Here is a 17,011-nt window from a genome sequence, read left to right on the forward strand (position 1 = left end):
TCATGATAAGCTCTAAGAGCGGGTGTCAGTTGTCGGTCGGACCGTTCCACCATGCTGTTGGCTGCAAAATGGTAAGCAGTTGTGGGGAACCTTTTTACAATCTAAGAGGCGAGTCAATTCTGAGAAGAGATGTCTGTGTCTGTTGTAATGGTAGATGTGCCAAAATAGGCAGTCCAATATTAAAGAAGAGCTTTAGCTATCATTTCTGCTGTGGTATCACGAAGAGGGACGCCTTCAGGCCAGTGAAAGAAACGATCCACACAGGCCAAAAGGTATATGCAATTTTGAGACGGTGGCAGTGGGCCGGTGATGTCTATATGCACATGTTGAAAACGTACATTTGGTAATGAGAAAGTTCCCTGAAGCGATTTGACAAAATTTCGCTTTTTGACAAGGGACGCAACTCTTGGTGAAGTCCCTGACATCTTTGTCGATATCAGCACACATAAATCGTGCAGCATTTAACTTCAGGGTGGAATTTACTCCAGGATGTGATAAATTGTGTAGAGCAGAAAAAAGAAAAGAAAAGAAATAAAATAAAGGCATATGTCTATGCTTTTTTTGGAACAGAGGGACGTTCGTGCCCAGTAGAAATGTAGCACCAAATATAACAAGGAGAAAGTTTGAAAGAGAGAGAGAAGAATTTTGAAGTTTGAGAAGTTCATCGGTTTTCTGGCCGGCGGCTAACTTTTGGAGATTGATAGAGGCAGTAGTGTGTAATTGTGAAGGAGTGTCGCTTAGTGGTCAGGGCATTCTACTCACGATCGTAAGGTCGTGAGTTCAATTCCCGGCGACGCATTGTGTCCTTGAGTAAGACACTTATTTCACGTTGCTCTAGTTCACTCAGCTGACAAAAATGAGTAGTACCTGTATTTCAAAGGGCCAGCCTTGTCACGCTGAATCTCCCTGAGAGCTACAAGGGTACATGTGTCTGTGGAGTGCTCAGACACTTGTTAATTTCATGAGCAAGCTGCTCTGTTGATTGTATCAGCTGGGACCCAGCTTATTTACTGTATTAAATGGGTAAAGGTAAAGAAATATTTTACCATTAATTTATAATACAAATTAAATTATAATGTATATATGTATGCTATTAAGGTTCTCATTTTTGTTAAATGAATAAATAAGTCAACATTCTAATATCCGAAAGCTGATGAACCAACTAAATTGTTTCTCCATTTTTCTTATTTGTATTATATATATATATATATATTATATATATATATATATATATATATATATATATATATATATATATATATATAAATATATATATATATAAATATCAGATATGTGCCATCAGTAATTATTCAGGATAGGCAGTTGTTGACCTTTATGTAGTAAAACACACAAAAAAATAAGTGAAGCACAGGCACACGACTGAGTTGAAGGCAGATTTACTTCTACCTTTATAGCATGTAAAGAAAATGGTGTTATAAGAGTGTACTCAGCATGTGTACTACAGTAATACCAAGCATAGCTTAAATACTGATATTGAAAAGCAGGGGCAAAATATGCCTACCTAATCTACAAACAAATAAAATATTTTGCATGTTATGCATAGTAATCATAATTGTATTGAATTAGGCACATATTTTGCCATACAAGTAAAATGTTGCTATCAATCTATTTTATTCAAGGTAGGTACTGCTTACCTTGCCTACCTAGGTGGCACGTTCTTGATATTCATACACACACACACACAAACAAGGAACTGGAAAAATTGGGTAAATTTTAAATTCCACATTACACATGTTTCATTGCATGATAGGAGTTACATGCAGAAAAACATGTATAGGATTTCCTATCTGTGATTCTCCAGATAAATTACTCAGTAATTGATCTGCAAACAGAAATCACCAGAAATTTCAAATGCTATGTGCTTTATCTGTAATAAAACATTTATATGCATACATTTGATTACTGCAACATGTAGATATGCTTCATGTAGACAGAACTTGGTTTATAACCCCTTCTATACATTATATATTTATATATCACTCACATATGTAATGCCATCATCATCATCATTTAATGTCCATTCTTCATGTTGGCATGGGTTGGATAGTTTGACAGGAGCCAAGAGAGCTGCCAAGGCTCCAGTTGTCTGTTTTGGCATGGTTTCTATGACTGGATGCCCTTCCTAATGCCAACCACTTTATAGAGTGTACTGGTCACTTTTATGTGGCTCTAGCATGGGTACTTGTACATGACACTGGCACAGGTGCTTTTATGTATCACCAGCACCTATGAGCTTGCAAGACTAGGACCCCTCAGCTGAGAAAGGGATGTAGAGAACATACCTGTATGTAAGGATACTTCATACCGTGTCTTCCTGTGCCTACCCCTTCCACATGTTTCTTTCACAATTAGCACTTCTTGATGCAGTTGTCCCCTTCCATGCTCATCACATGACCATACCAATGCAGTCTTCTCTCTTGCACACTACATCAGATGCCCCATATACCCATTTTTCATCTCAAATCGCTTACACTCTGTTGTACCTGCATATTAGCATTACTCATCAAGCAGAGCATGCTGGCTTCATTTCTTTCAAGTCTTTGCATGTCCTCAATAGTCACAGCTCATGTCTCACTGCCATGTAGCAAAACACACACACCACCATCATCATCATCATCATCATCATTATCATCATCATCATCATCATCATTTTCTCATTATCACAGGTTTTGTTGGAGCTCCTGGAGTTTTCCATGCATAGCGGGCTTACTACCTGCAACCCTCGGTATCATGCTATTTGTTCTTTTCAGCTATCTAATACTTTCTTGATTGTTCTGGCTATGCCAAGGAGGCAAACCTTTGTAACAGTTCTACTGGGTACTCTATTCCAATTTCCTTTATATTCCTCTTAATGCCTTCTGATACTGATCTTAAGGACCCAACAATAATTAGCACTGTCTTCACCTTCTATAGTAGAAAGGATTATTATTGTTATTATTATCATTATTTCACTTAGGCATAGTGGTACTAATAACCTAGTATTAGAACTCAGCATGCATCAGTTGAGTACAACAGAACAAAACATCAGTTGAGTGCAGAGCAGTAATAAGAAATTAAAATGATGAGAGAAAAATGTCTGCCGTAAAATGCAATGCGCTTGTAGTTGAGTGTGTAGGTGCAGTTATCTCCCCTGACAGCGGCTGCCAATGGAGGGCACACGCAACATTAAGGTTCAGACACTCACCTCTTCTTTCGGCATCTAGATGTCAGACATTGAAGACATAATCTAGTTGGCTCTCTCACAAACGCAGCAACTAGCAGACAGGAGGTAATGCACAGAAGAGGATCATGGCCTCCATGAATCAAACCATTTCCATTTATCATTCATCTTGTATATACTCGTATGTGTGAGGTTGACATTAAAGGTATTTAAGGTTACAGCCTTGTTCTATGTATTTCTTTGTATCATGTTCCTGTCAAATGATATTGCAGCCTTCTGAGTAGAGTCATATTTAGATGGCTCCACAACCCTGATTCAAACCACCATCTAAAATGGTGACCCAATGCAGCACACATCACAATTTCTTCTAAAGTGGTGAATCCCAGACGAATTCTGACCAGTGGATACGTATTCCTTTTTCTCCTTCTTGACTTCATCTATTCGACCAGACCGCCATTCCTCATATAGGAACATACCACTGATATCTCTCGTCTCCATATTGTCTACTTCATCACAAAAGTTTGGCGTCATTTTCAAGCAGGAAACTGCACATCATTTTTCCTTGTGCTGTAATTGAATATACAACTTGGTCCTTCGAAGACACAGCATCCCAGGAGAATTTCTTCTTGCGTGTAAAAAAAAAAATTCATCTGGAATTTTCTCCAGAATTCACATGGATAACAACTTTTCCTATATGAGTTTCTTTCTCTCAATCCCACCTGGATTATCCACATGTTGGATATGTTTTCTTCTTCATCTGTTGGCAAGGACTTCTCCTATTTCATCCTCTCCTACTGAAAAATAAGAAAATCCTAGTTTGATGCTCGTCGTATCTTCTTTCAACTAGAGTGTTTGACTGCTATTTCTAATGGCATTTCTTTCAACAAGCTTGTTCTTTGTGGCATTCTGTTTCCTATTATCATCAAGATGAGTCCTTTTTCTTTGTCTCAATGTGCTTCTTCATCCTCCTCTTGAGCTTGTACTTCTGCTCCAGACGATACGCAATCCTCCGAAATCATGCAGGCCATTGGAGAACTGACCCATCAAGTCACACACTTGTGCAGGGACCGTTCTTTTTCATGGAATCATTCTGCAAGTAGAATCGGACGTCATCCTTTCTTGCACAGATGCTTGCCTCTTGATCCGTCAGTTTGCTGGTACCATAGGAAATTCAAGGACCAGGCTGAAAAGTGTAAACAGCCCTGCTCTTACTCTTCTCAGGGAAACTAGGCAAGGAGGCACTGGGCACAACAGTAGTTTCCCCCATCGATTCATCTTACCATGTATTTTTCATCCGAGATGCTATTTCTTCAAAGTCCTTTAAGGTGGACATGGGTGCCAGCATAAGCATTTGGCCTCGAAGGTTTACTTCCACCAATCCTGGTCTTTCTGACATCTCTCTCTACATGGTGAAACACTCCATCATCAAAACTTATGGACAAATCTCTCTTATCCTGCATTTATCACTCTGTAGGGATTTCAAGTGGATCTTCATCATTGCGGACCTGCCCTATCTCATTCTTGGTGCTGAATTCTTACATCACTATTCTCTTCTTCTGGACGTTAGAAGACACCGACTCATTGATGACACCACTTCACTCACTGTCTCCAGAAAGAATTCTTCTGTTCCAGTTATGAGCCCTTCTTTCTTTGTGGCTGCTTCGGGTGACTCCTACCACCAGTTACTCGCTTTGTTTCCAGAGTTGACTGATTTGTCATTTCATCCATTGAATCTAGCCCCTTCCACAGGACATTTCATCACAACTAAGGGACCTCTAGTTTTTTCCTGACCGTGCCCCTTATCTCCAAAGAAAATCTGGATCATCCAGGCTGAGTTCAAGCACATGCTCCAGAAAGGCCTTATTTGTCCCTCCACAAGCCTGTGGACAGTACCTTTACACATGGCTAAGAAGAATGAATCTGATTTTCGACCAGTTGGAAATTTTAGTCGTCTTAACACTCTCTATTGCAGATCGCTATCCCCTACCAAATGTGCAGGATTTTTCGTCTCACCTGCATGGCTGTAAGATTTTTTTCTAAAATTGACTTGGTATGCATATACCATTAAATCCTTGTCAATCCTGACGACATTCCAAAGACAGCTGTCACCACGCCTTTTGGAGTGTTTGAATTTTTGTCTATGCCGTTTGGTCTTCACAATGTGGCCAGCATGTTCCAAAGGGTCATTGATGAGGTCAGTCGTGGGTTAGATTTTGTCTTCACATATTTCAATGACCTTCTGATTACCAGTGATACTCCAGACCAGCACCTCCAACACTTAATCCAACAGTTCAAGTGTCTACTTTCCTATGATGTGAAAATCAATTCAGCTAAGTGTGTATGCGGTTCTACCAGCTTAGAATTCTTGGGGTGTCTCATTGATGCTGTTGGTATTTGTCTGCTTCCCTCTAAAGTGGAAGCCATCAAAAAACGCTTGTCTCCTCTGTTTTCTTAAAACAACTCAGAAATTTTATTGGTTTAATTAATTGTTATTGTCGTTTCATCCTGTGTGAAGAAGTTGCTTCCCTTGACCCAGCTCTTGCAAGATCTACGGAAAGAAGACTCCCCGATAGCGCTGTGTCCTATAGCCATCCAAGCTTTTGAATCTGTCAAAGTTGACCTTGCTCAAGCATCTTTCCTCTACTTAGAGCATACAAATAACTTAGCTTAAACAAGCCTATCTTTTTTGTTTTACATTTGTTTGATTGTGGAATAAATTTTATTAAATCAAGTAACATTGCAGTCAGGCTAATCTTTTTTTTTATTGCTAAACATTGAATTGAAATAGGAGTGAAAAACTGTTTCATTAGGTAAACACACATGTTTTATCTAGATAGACAAGTTGTATGTGGTATGTACACTGTAATCAAATCCTCAGTGATTCAGCACATTTACATCAGCAATTACTTTGGGATATTTAACAAATACGCTTGATATGACTATGCTTTTTGTTTCGCTTAGTCTTTACATAGGTTTACATTCATACACATAAACACATACACACACACACTTGCATACACTAAATTTTAACTTAGTAAAAATACTGACTTACATCTATATAGTTTTGTATTTCTCGCCATGTGTCTGTAATAAGAACAAAGGTGACAGTTAAAGAATAGCATAAAATAATCGAATAAAAAATTGTTTAACTACAGAAGAGTATTGTTATGTTGAGTGTCCCGAATGAATGAATGGATAATGCTGTCAAAATGTCTCCTAACTCATGACTCATCTGCTAATGCTGTACTTGCATCTATGCATTTTGTTAGATTTTAGTAAGGGCTTGAAATCAACTCATGCACATAACCTTCAAAAAGGTATGCATATTCATGCAGAGAGACATTAAGTAGTGTCTGTTGTTGTAATACCTGGGATAAGATCCAGGTATGTTACAACTATGTTATACTTTCAAATGAACATATTTACAGCCTCCTGAGGAGGCTACTGTGAGCTAATTCTTGTATTCAGTTTCTTTGTGAAGCATATGGAAGAGAATTCCATATGCTTACATTGAGGTGTCACCTCCACTAATTAGCCATTTCTGTAGTTTATAGTGATAGCCATCTGATCAAAGTAAAATATATAGATTGTTCAGAAACACAATAGAATTCTTGCACAGGATTTGAACTTACAAACAAAGTGTCAGTAGCTATTGTTTGCATAACTGAAAATTAATGAATGAACATAATCTACAGATAAGATAACCCAAGTTTTAGTTTTTGTATAACAGATTAATTAATGTTCCATTTGAAAAGATAAAGGTATGTTTTCAGAGTGACAACCTGAAAATCTACAAAGGAGTTCTAGATGATAGTTCTTTGAGAGAAATGTGATCAAACTACATAGTATGCATTCTGCAGAGTTATTACAGGTTGTATATCAATACTACAAGGGTATTTAAGTTGACTCCAGTAAAAATAGAAATTTGCATTCTATGAAACTTATTAAGTTGCCGTCAATTTATTTGCCTTATCATTTAGCTCCATGTCAGTACTGACAGAGCAAATGCACATCATATGTAAGGTTTTTCTAAGTTTTATTCAGACATAGTGTACCAAGGACTACATCATCCAATGTATTCTTCCTTTTCTAAGAGAGTGGAGAGGTTTGATCATCAAACATGCTCACATGATTGTTGTAAATCATGTGAGCATGTAGCAGCTTAATGATATGGTCTGCTTAAACACTGGATGATGGGTCATCAGCTATGGGATTGTTTACTAACATTATGAATTCATTATACCATATTAGGTTTGCACTGGCAACACTACAATAGAAAAAATCCCTACAAAACTGAATCTGTTACTGGACAATTAGAAACTTCCCTTGATGCAATGATGTACTCTGCTGGAAACATAATAATTTCTCTCCATATGCATAATGAATTATAGAATCTAGTGATTTGATTATCTCAGTGAAGGATCTGGTTCATGTTTTATGAGGGTATACTCCAACACAAGCAGGTTTGTAGGACACATATCTTGAGACCAGCCCTCCTTTGAGTCGTCCTGATATGCTTTAGTCATAGAATAAGTTTTTGCTATTTGGTCCATAACTAGAACCTTTGACAAAGCCAGAATTGACTGAGAAATAGTGGTGACAAAAGGGGTAACTCCATACTTCCCCAAACTCCTAAATACCCTAACTGGAGTGTCACCACCAGATGCAGTTTGATGCTTTGACAGGATCTAAGTCTTACTGAAATGATTAGGACTGGTAGTTTGAAGTTAAGTTCTAAAGAAGTTTCCATTTTTATTTTTCTAGGGATCATAAATAGATTCAATCTTAGTACTTGTTACAACAGTAAATAATCATTTTTTGGTATACAGCTTGGTTGACCGGGCTTTTGAGATACTTGAAATGTCTTGGCCATGGTGCTAGAAAGAGAATATAAACGTACCGATACTTTCATTGAAAATAAGGTGCTCAATTGAAATCTCTGTCTCTTGGAAATGGAAGTGTAACAGGATAAAACATGCAAAATATTATTTTATGATTTGGAAGCCTGTCATATTTGTATATGAAGAACCTGTTAAATGTATGTTATTCCCTATCCCATATGTATGTATGTATGTATGTATGTGTGTGTGTGTGTGTGTATGTATGTATGTATGTATACATGCATGCATGTATGTATGTATGTACATATATATATATGAGGGGTGGTAACATATATATATATATATATATATATTGATATATTGGGTCGTCTCATAAATAAAGTAGTTCTTTTATACTTTTATTTTTCAAAATTAAGATAACAAAGTTCTTTCTTTTACTCTAGAATATACTCCCTTTCATTTTCTACAATGCTCTTCCATCTATCTTGTAGACTTGCAAGGCCCCCTGTTCCAAAATTCACTTGTCTTTGATGAAAAATACTCCTCCAGTACTGTTCTGACGTTATCTACAGAGTTCATATTTTTTCCATCCAAATGATTTTGAAGACTGTGGAATAATAATCAGATGGGATAATGTCCAGCAAATATGGTGGGTGGGACATTGATTCCCATTCAAACTACTCCAGCCTTTGGAATGTCATCCTCGCTGTAGGCAGTCGAGCATTATCCAGATAGAACACCTTTTGTCCTGAAACCAAAAATGGTCATTTTTCTTCTAATGCTGACTTAAGCTGTTCAAGCTGCCCACACTAGATCTCTCTTGTTATCGTTTGGTTTGGTTTTAAAAGTTCAAAGTAGACTAAACCTTTCATATCCCACCAAACAGATAACACCTTACATGAGTGAAAACCTTCTTTAGCCTGGAGTGCCGGTGTTTCTCCCCTCCCTACCCACTGTCTTTGGTGCTTGACACTTTTATAGAGAACCCATTTTTTGTCAAAAGTCATTATTCGATCCAAAAGAGGTTCATTCATGAGATGTGACAGCAAAGAAGAGCATACATTCACCCTCTGCATGCAATTAGACTCGGAAAGTTTGTGAGGAACCCATTGTCCCAATTTGCTGACTTTTCTGATGGCCAAAGGTATCGATGAATTGTTGAATGACCAAATCCAAGATTTTCTGCTAGTTCCTCAACTGTTATGATGAGATTTTCTTCCATTAGGCTTTGCAGGATATCCTTGTCGAGATTTACAGATCTTCCAAGATGATGCTTGTCTTCTAGGCTGTAGTTTCCAGCTCAGAATTTCTGGAACCATGTTGACACTGGCTTATCCTTATTGCTCTGTCCCTATATACTGCATTAATATTCCTCATACTTTCCATTGTGTTGTTGTCTTTATTGAACCCATAAAGTAAAATATGCCAAATATGCTCCTTTGTCACTTCCATTATTGCTTTGAAAAAGTAACTGTTAAAATCAAACTGCACTGTTCAAACCTTGCAATAAGAATAAGTACAAGGTAAAATTATTATCTGCTTTTATAGCAAGTTGATGCAGGTAGTTTATCCTGTCCCTCACGCAATTGAAAAAAAACAGCATTATATATGGGATGTCCCAATATATATATATATATATATATAGATAGATAGATAGATAAATTAAGAAATGGAGTCAAATGTAGGTGTTATTCAAATCTTTATCACTTCCAATATATGTTTCGAAGAAAACATTCATATTATTCCAGAGGGAATAAAATGATGTAAAACAATGCAATCATCTCGCCAGGGAAAAAAGAGAAACAAAGCTCATCAATAAGCCATTTTAACCGAATGTGATTACCGTGTATATGATGAAGGGGAATGCTGGCAAATTATTCTTTAAAAAACCATTAATAGATTTAACATCAAAGGCAATTTAGGGAAAGAAAGAAATTAACAGAAAATAGAGAGTGGAGAGAAATATAGTGTGATAGATGAATGGGAATAAAGCTTAAAAGTGTGAAATGAAATGTAAAAAGACAGTTAAAGGTAAAATTTTATAGACTGGTAGAAATTACTTATAGGAACTAAATGTATGTTTTTACCAATATTTGCAGCAATAAGTGCATTCTTTAAAGGTGTTTACAAGAGAATTCTCAGAGAACAGAATGAGAAATTGTTCTTTGTTACAGCGTGGACAAAAAGATTTGCTTTTATCATATGGGAAGGAATTCCAACCGCGATCTAGATCCAAATCAAATTCTTATCTATAGCTTCATGAATCTGGCAAGGGAGGTTGGATTTGATCTGCTTATCATATGGAATTATCAACCAAACAGTTTTACTAGGACACACCTTGTTATTAGGGTAGTTATCTTTGAAAGTCCTAGGCTTATTTTTATTACATATAAAGAGACATAAAAAATGGTTATATCCCTTACACTAATTAATAATTAATAATTTCTTGATTAATATTAATAGTAACAACAACAACAATAATAATAATAATGATAGTAGTAGTAGTAGTAGTAGTAGTAGTAGTATATCAAAATGATGGTATTGATGATGATAGTAATGAAGCTAATGTTGAAAGAGATGGTGATGGTTATGATGATGATGAGGAGGAGGATAATGGTATGGGATTATGATGAAGAAAATTATCATGATGACAGCTACTACTGCGTTTGCTATAAATATTGTCGTTGCTGTTTTTGTTGACAATGATGGTGATGTGGATGATGATGATGACAATAGTGATGATGAGAATGATGGTGATGATGGTTTGATAGTCTAGATAGCGATGATAGTAAGGGGAAGAACAAAGGTATTGTTTGCCCCAACAATAACAACAACTACAACAACATCACTAACTAAACAACAGCAGTAACTAAATGAAAAGTGCCAGCAGGAATGATAATATTGTTATTGTAATTGGAAAGATGGAGAAAGATAATGATAACGTTGAGGACGACATTGATTATGGTGACTAAGTCATTGAAGAAGGAAGAAATTGATAATGAGAATCATTATCATAGCTGTCATTTACATCAACTGGAACAACAACAATTGCAACTACCACAACCACAACCACCTTAACGACAGCCTCCAACCATCACTACCGCCACCACAACTACTACCACTATCCATTATGGACACACCACCACCACAGCATAAAGGAAATAACCGTTCTTTATGTCCCTTTATATGTAATAAAAATAAGTCTAGGACTTTTAAAGATAATTACTCTAATAACAAGGTGTGTCCTAGTAAAACTGTTTGGTTGATAACTCCTTATGATAAGCAGATCAAATCCAACCTCCCTTACCAGTTTCATGAAGATATAGATGAGAATTTCCCCAAAAATTCAAGATACCATTCCATTATTGGTTCACACCGAATTAGAATAGGGTTTTCAACTACCAAAAACCTTTAAAAAATCATCTCCTTGCATAATAATAAGTTGTTAAATACAAATTCAATTAATGAAAATAATAATATTGATATTATTAGCACTAACCATTCTTTGAACAATAATAACAGCAATATTAATATTTCTGATATAAATTCAAATCGTATTCATTTCCTTAGCAGTAATTCTAAGGCTAGAAACTCTGTTTATCAATAAAAATTACTTCCAGTTCTGATTCTTTTTTTTACATAGGTAATTCATCATCTGAGTTGTCAAAAAGAATATCTAACCATTACTCTACATTTAGACATATCAATAAATGCAACAACACTGGGCTTAGTAAATTAATTTGGTCTCTAAAGGAACATAATAAACAATTTAATTTGGAATAGAATATTCTATCTAGATCCTTCCCATATGATAAAGGTAAATCTTTTTGTCTGCTCTGTAACAAAGAACAATTTCTCACCCTGTTCTCTGAGAATTCTTTTGTAAACATGTTTAAAGAATATGTTCATTGTTGCAAACATTGGTAAAAACATACCTTTAGTTCCTATAAATAATTTCTGCCAATCTATAACATTTTACCTTTAACTGTCTTCTTACATTTCATTTCCACTACATATATCTATTTTCACACTTTTAAGCTTTATTCCCATTCATCTGTCACACTATATTTCTCTCTTAATTTTCTATTAATTTCTTTCTTTCTCCTCCTTCTCTTCCTCTAAATTGCCTTTGACGTTAAATCTATTAAAGGTTTTTTAAAAAATAATTTGCCAGCGTTCCCCTTCATCATATACACAGTAATCACATTCGGTTAAAATGACTTATTGATATGTTTTGTTTCTCTTTTTTTTCCTGACGTGATGATTACATTGTTTTACATCATTTTATTCCCTCCGGAATGATATCAATGTTTTCTTTGAAACTTATGTCGGAAGTATAAAGCTTTGAATAACACTTGCATTTGACTCCATTTCTTAATTTATTTATGTCATACAAAAACATTTCACTTAACCCTGGAATTTCTACCTTTATAAGTAGGCTGTAATATCCTTGGCACTTAAGTGAAGTTTTGCTACTCTGGTAACTGTTTATTTCCTTTTTTAATGTTATTTGTACACATTGAAAAATTCATATATGTATGTATGTATGTATGTATGTATGTATGCATCCATGTATGGATGCATGCTACTGGTAACATGTAACCCAGTACAACCTGTTGCATGGTCGGGTCGTCGGCGACTAAACTGGCAACCCCACCGAGGAGGGTGTTTATTGGACACCCTGCGGGATGAAAAACAAAACCCGTCAAAGGGCGGAGGTACTCTTGAGAGTCAACAGCCACTCAATAAATTCACTCCATGCAAGCACTGGGGAAAAATAACAGATGCAAAGTAATAAAAGCAAATCAGTACATACTTCTTTTTTTCTTATTTCGTCGGAATCTCATATGTGGTTTCTGTAAAAAAAAAAGAAGTTATATTAGTAAGGTGCACTTAATATTCTTTTACTGGCTAAGGTGACAAGCTGGTACAATTGTTAGCATGCCAAGTAAAATACTTAACAGCATGTTCTGAGTTCAAATTCTGTTGAGATTGTCTTAGCTTTTTATCCTTTCAGAGTCAACAAAATAAGTTCCAGTTGAGTACTGGGGTTGATTTAATTGAAATACCTGCTTCCCCAAAATTGTTGGCCTTGAGCTAGAATTTGAAACCAATAATTTTTTTTCTAGTCACAGTCATTAGATTCATGCTGATTGATGTTTCAATTCCCTCTTCAAGGATCTTATTCAATCTTATCATCCCTGGTGTCTATTCTATTGATTTATTTTGATTGGCTAAATTATCTTTTGATGTAAAAGAATGCAGCTTATCACTTGTGTATCCAACTACAAATATGCATATTGTCTACTAAATTCCACTCATAAAGAATTGATCAACTATAACAAAAGGTTTTGAAAATAAAGTCATCTTTCATTACTACTATATATCCATTTATCAATGAAAATAATTTGGATTTTGGGCTTATAGCCATAATGTTGTGGGTTCAATTCTTCTACCAGGTAATGCATTGTATCCTCGAGCATAGCACATCATTTCATGTTGCTCCAGTCTACTTAGTAGAAAATGGGTACCATCCTAGTGCTGGTGCAGCACTCTTTCCTCTAGCTGTCACACCCTTGATGTTCTGTAGAACAAAGGTGAGGAAAGACGAGAGCCAATATATGTTTGCTTGCAACTGCACAGGCATCTAAAATAGTAAAAGCATGGTACTAGCTTCTATACTTACTTATGAGTGAAGGCTAAGCATATATATTAATGGCATATGAAAAGGAATGGATGGAAGAAATATGAGCATGTATAACTAACATTAGAGAAATTGTTTTTGCTGCTAGATGATATTCATTACATACGAGTAAAATGCCCCCATCCAATGGACGGTGCTGTGTTGTCAAACATTTAAACCAAATTTTCTCAAAACAACATGTCCGACCGTCCCATAGGCCTCCCCTTTGAGAAACACTGATTTAACTTAAATTTGAGACACCAGCAAAAGAAGAAATAATGATAGACTTTTTTCTATTCCAAAGAAAAACGATTTTATTCACACAAATATGCAACCGAAGAGTTTAAAGTACCAGTAATGATAAGGCTGTTGACTGGGAGAACACAAACGTAGTTTAAACAGTAAGCTTGGCAGGAAAGAAAGATGCCTTTAAGTAGTACAAAAACAACAAAAAATGGAAGGTGCAGTTATGTACAGGTTGACGGAAGAAAAGCAGGACAAAAACGGCTTTATCGATCACATTCTCACCTGAAATCGATTTTTGTAACTTTTTCAAGACTTATACATGCCCTGATACCGTCGGTATCTACATATCAAATTTGAGCGCAATCGGATGGAGGATGCCTGAGATTCGAGAAGACACACACACAGACAGACAGAACGGATTTTATATAAGAGATGAAGAAAGAGTGGAAGCTAATGTCATTTAAGTAAATCGAAACAAGCACTGTAATAAGTATACCTTGCTGAGAGAGATGACAATGCAATGGCTCTGGTATAGTGATTTGTACTCATGAACATATAACTGGTCATCCTGTACCTAAACCTCACAGGTAAGGTGTGTATTGTGTAGCTTCAGATCAACTCTGATCAGGCTCTAGAAATAGCTATCAAAACTCATTTAAAGTTTACACTACCATCTTATAAAGAAATACCTCTACTGGATAACTGAGTCATAGGCTTTTGTTTTGAATCATGCGAATATATTTGTGGTGGGATGAAACAATAATAACTTCCTTTTCATATCTATATAAAAAATAGTTTATTTACATCTTATCTTCTTAGTTATAAGACAATTACCATCTCTCACTTGACCTGTCTTTCTTATATTCCAGAATATATAAAAGAGCCTTTTTTTAAAATTATAATCCTATGATAGGCATAGACAAGATTCTGTGAAGTTTGCTTCCCTATCATGTTTTTAGAATTTAGCGAAATTTTCCAATCCTGCCCACATAAAAAGCAATATGTGCTTGGATAATAGAGTAAGAACTTCCTCCACTATCAGTATTTCTCATCAATACATTATATACTTCTTTCAAAATTCTTATTTTATTTTTTTCAGGCATTCACTTGTGTAGTTTGCACTATGTATAATGTTACAGAAAGAAACTTAGCTGCTTCTTGTAATAGATGCATCTAAAGCAAATTTTTTTCATGGACCTCTAAAATACTACTGTGGCTCCCCAATTCATTATTTTGCTTGTGTGGACCTCTAAAAATATTATACTGAACTCTTGGGGTCATATGGACCCTGGTTGAGAACCACTATCTTACATCATGAAAATATTCAGACTCTTGTGCAAGGGACATCACTCTAGAAGAATTCTCCTCTGAACTCTTCAACACAGGTTTTTTTTATTCTTCTTTTTCCCCAAACCTACAAGATAGATGATCTCAAGTAGTAGAAAGTTGTTGCCATACTTTTCATACTAGCTCTTCTGGTGAGCAACTAGTATTAGGATTCCTCCCCAAACTAACGTGCAAAATAGATTGGTAAAATCAGCTGAATTGGATCTGTTAATACTGTATTTTGTGTGGGTGTGTGTGTGTTTATAGTCATGTTTTGAGTTCTGTTTTTCTTATTTGCATTATATATATATATATCTCCCTATATATATATATATATATATATATATATATGTATGTATGTATGTATTTCGTTTTTGGATTTGGTTTGCAAGATTCTTTATATGAGTTCATGTGTTGAAGCATATTCTATTGTGTCCGGGGAGAGTCATTTTCTTTTTGTGCCTTATTATTAACACACTCATTATAGGGGTGTCTATTTACTTCTTTCATGTGTGTATATATATATATATATATATATATATTATATATATATATATATTTAATACATTAAAAGTCAGTTTCAATCTTGCTTGCTTACAATGTTACCCAGCCAAACTGGGCCATTATGGGAAAATACTATGAATTAAGTTTACCCTGAAATGTTAATACGAATGAAATGAAACAAGTTTCATGTAAATTGGAGCAGTAGTTATTGAAATATTTGGGGTTTGGGTGAATAAATACCCCAAAACAGTGCAAAATGGGAAAATGTGAAGGAACTCTAACCTTTCGATTAGACTGATTTAACAACAAAAAAATACAATTTGTTTTTTTTACAGTAAATATACATACATACAACCTTTGACAGGGTAACATTCATATATACAACGAATCTATTCAATCTCAGTCGCAGATTTTTTAATTAATTTTTTTTAACTAAACGGTTTGAAACTTTGGATGTTGGTTGACTGCCTCACGTAGAACATGGTTTACTCTTAACGTTTTTGACAAAATTTTGTATTTTAGAAGTTATTTCGTGTTAAAGTTGTCATATTTGGGTAATTTTAACCAATCAATGATGTGTATTCAGCTGAAGAAAGTTACTGCTGTTTGCGAAAGTAATGGAAATGCAACAACTTCTGGGTCATCAGGTCATCTGTTTTGGATGCTGCATACATCATCATCATCATCATCATCATCATTTAACGTCCGCTTTCCATGCTAGCATGGGTTGGACGGTTCAACTGGGGTCTGGGGAGCCCGAAAGCTGCACCAGTCCAGTCAGATCTGGCAGTGTTTCTACAGCTGGATGCCCTTCCTAACGCCAACCACTCCGAGAGTGTAGTGGGTGATTTTATGTGCCACCGACACAGGTGCCAGACGAGGCTGACAAACGGCCACGCTCGGATGGTGTTTTTTTATGTGCCACCGACACAGGTGCCAGACGAGGCTGGTAGACGGCCACGCTCGGATGGTGTTTTTATGTGCCACCGACACAGGTGCCAGACGAGGCTGGCAGATGGCCACGCTCGGATGGTGTTTTTATGTGCCACCGACACAGTGCCAGACGAGGCTGGCAGACGGCCACGCTCGGATGGTGTTTTTATGTGCCACCGACACAGGTGCCAGATGAGGCTGGCAAACGGCCACGATCGGATGGTGCTTGTTACGTGCCCACAGCACGGAGGCCAGTCGATGCGGTACTGGCTACGGCCACGTTCGGATGGTTTTCTT

At 36.2% G+C, this 17,011-nt stretch overlaps 1 protein-coding gene across 1 annotated transcript in view; it reads right to left on the reverse strand.

Moving 5' to 3' along the window:
* LOC115209654 overlaps positions 1-17,011 on the reverse strand; it is a 55,491-nt gene that overhangs the window by 25,697 nt on the left and 12,783 nt on the right. Inside the window, exons 2-3 of the mRNA XM_029778120.2 lie at positions 12,839-12,878; positions 6,234-6,265 (exon numbers count right to left, since the gene is read on the reverse strand). Of these exons, the coding sequence (XP_029633980.1) occupies positions 6,234-6,265; positions 12,839-12,878 (72 nt within the window). The remainder of the gene's footprint in view (positions 1-6,233; positions 6,266-12,838; positions 12,879-17,011) is intronic.

Source organism: Octopus sinensis, linkage group LG3 (assembly GCF_006345805.1).
Source record: "Octopus sinensis linkage group LG3, ASM634580v1, whole genome shotgun sequence".
Classification (NCBI taxonomy): Eukaryota; Metazoa; Mollusca; class Cephalopoda; order Octopoda; family Octopodidae; genus Octopus; species Octopus sinensis.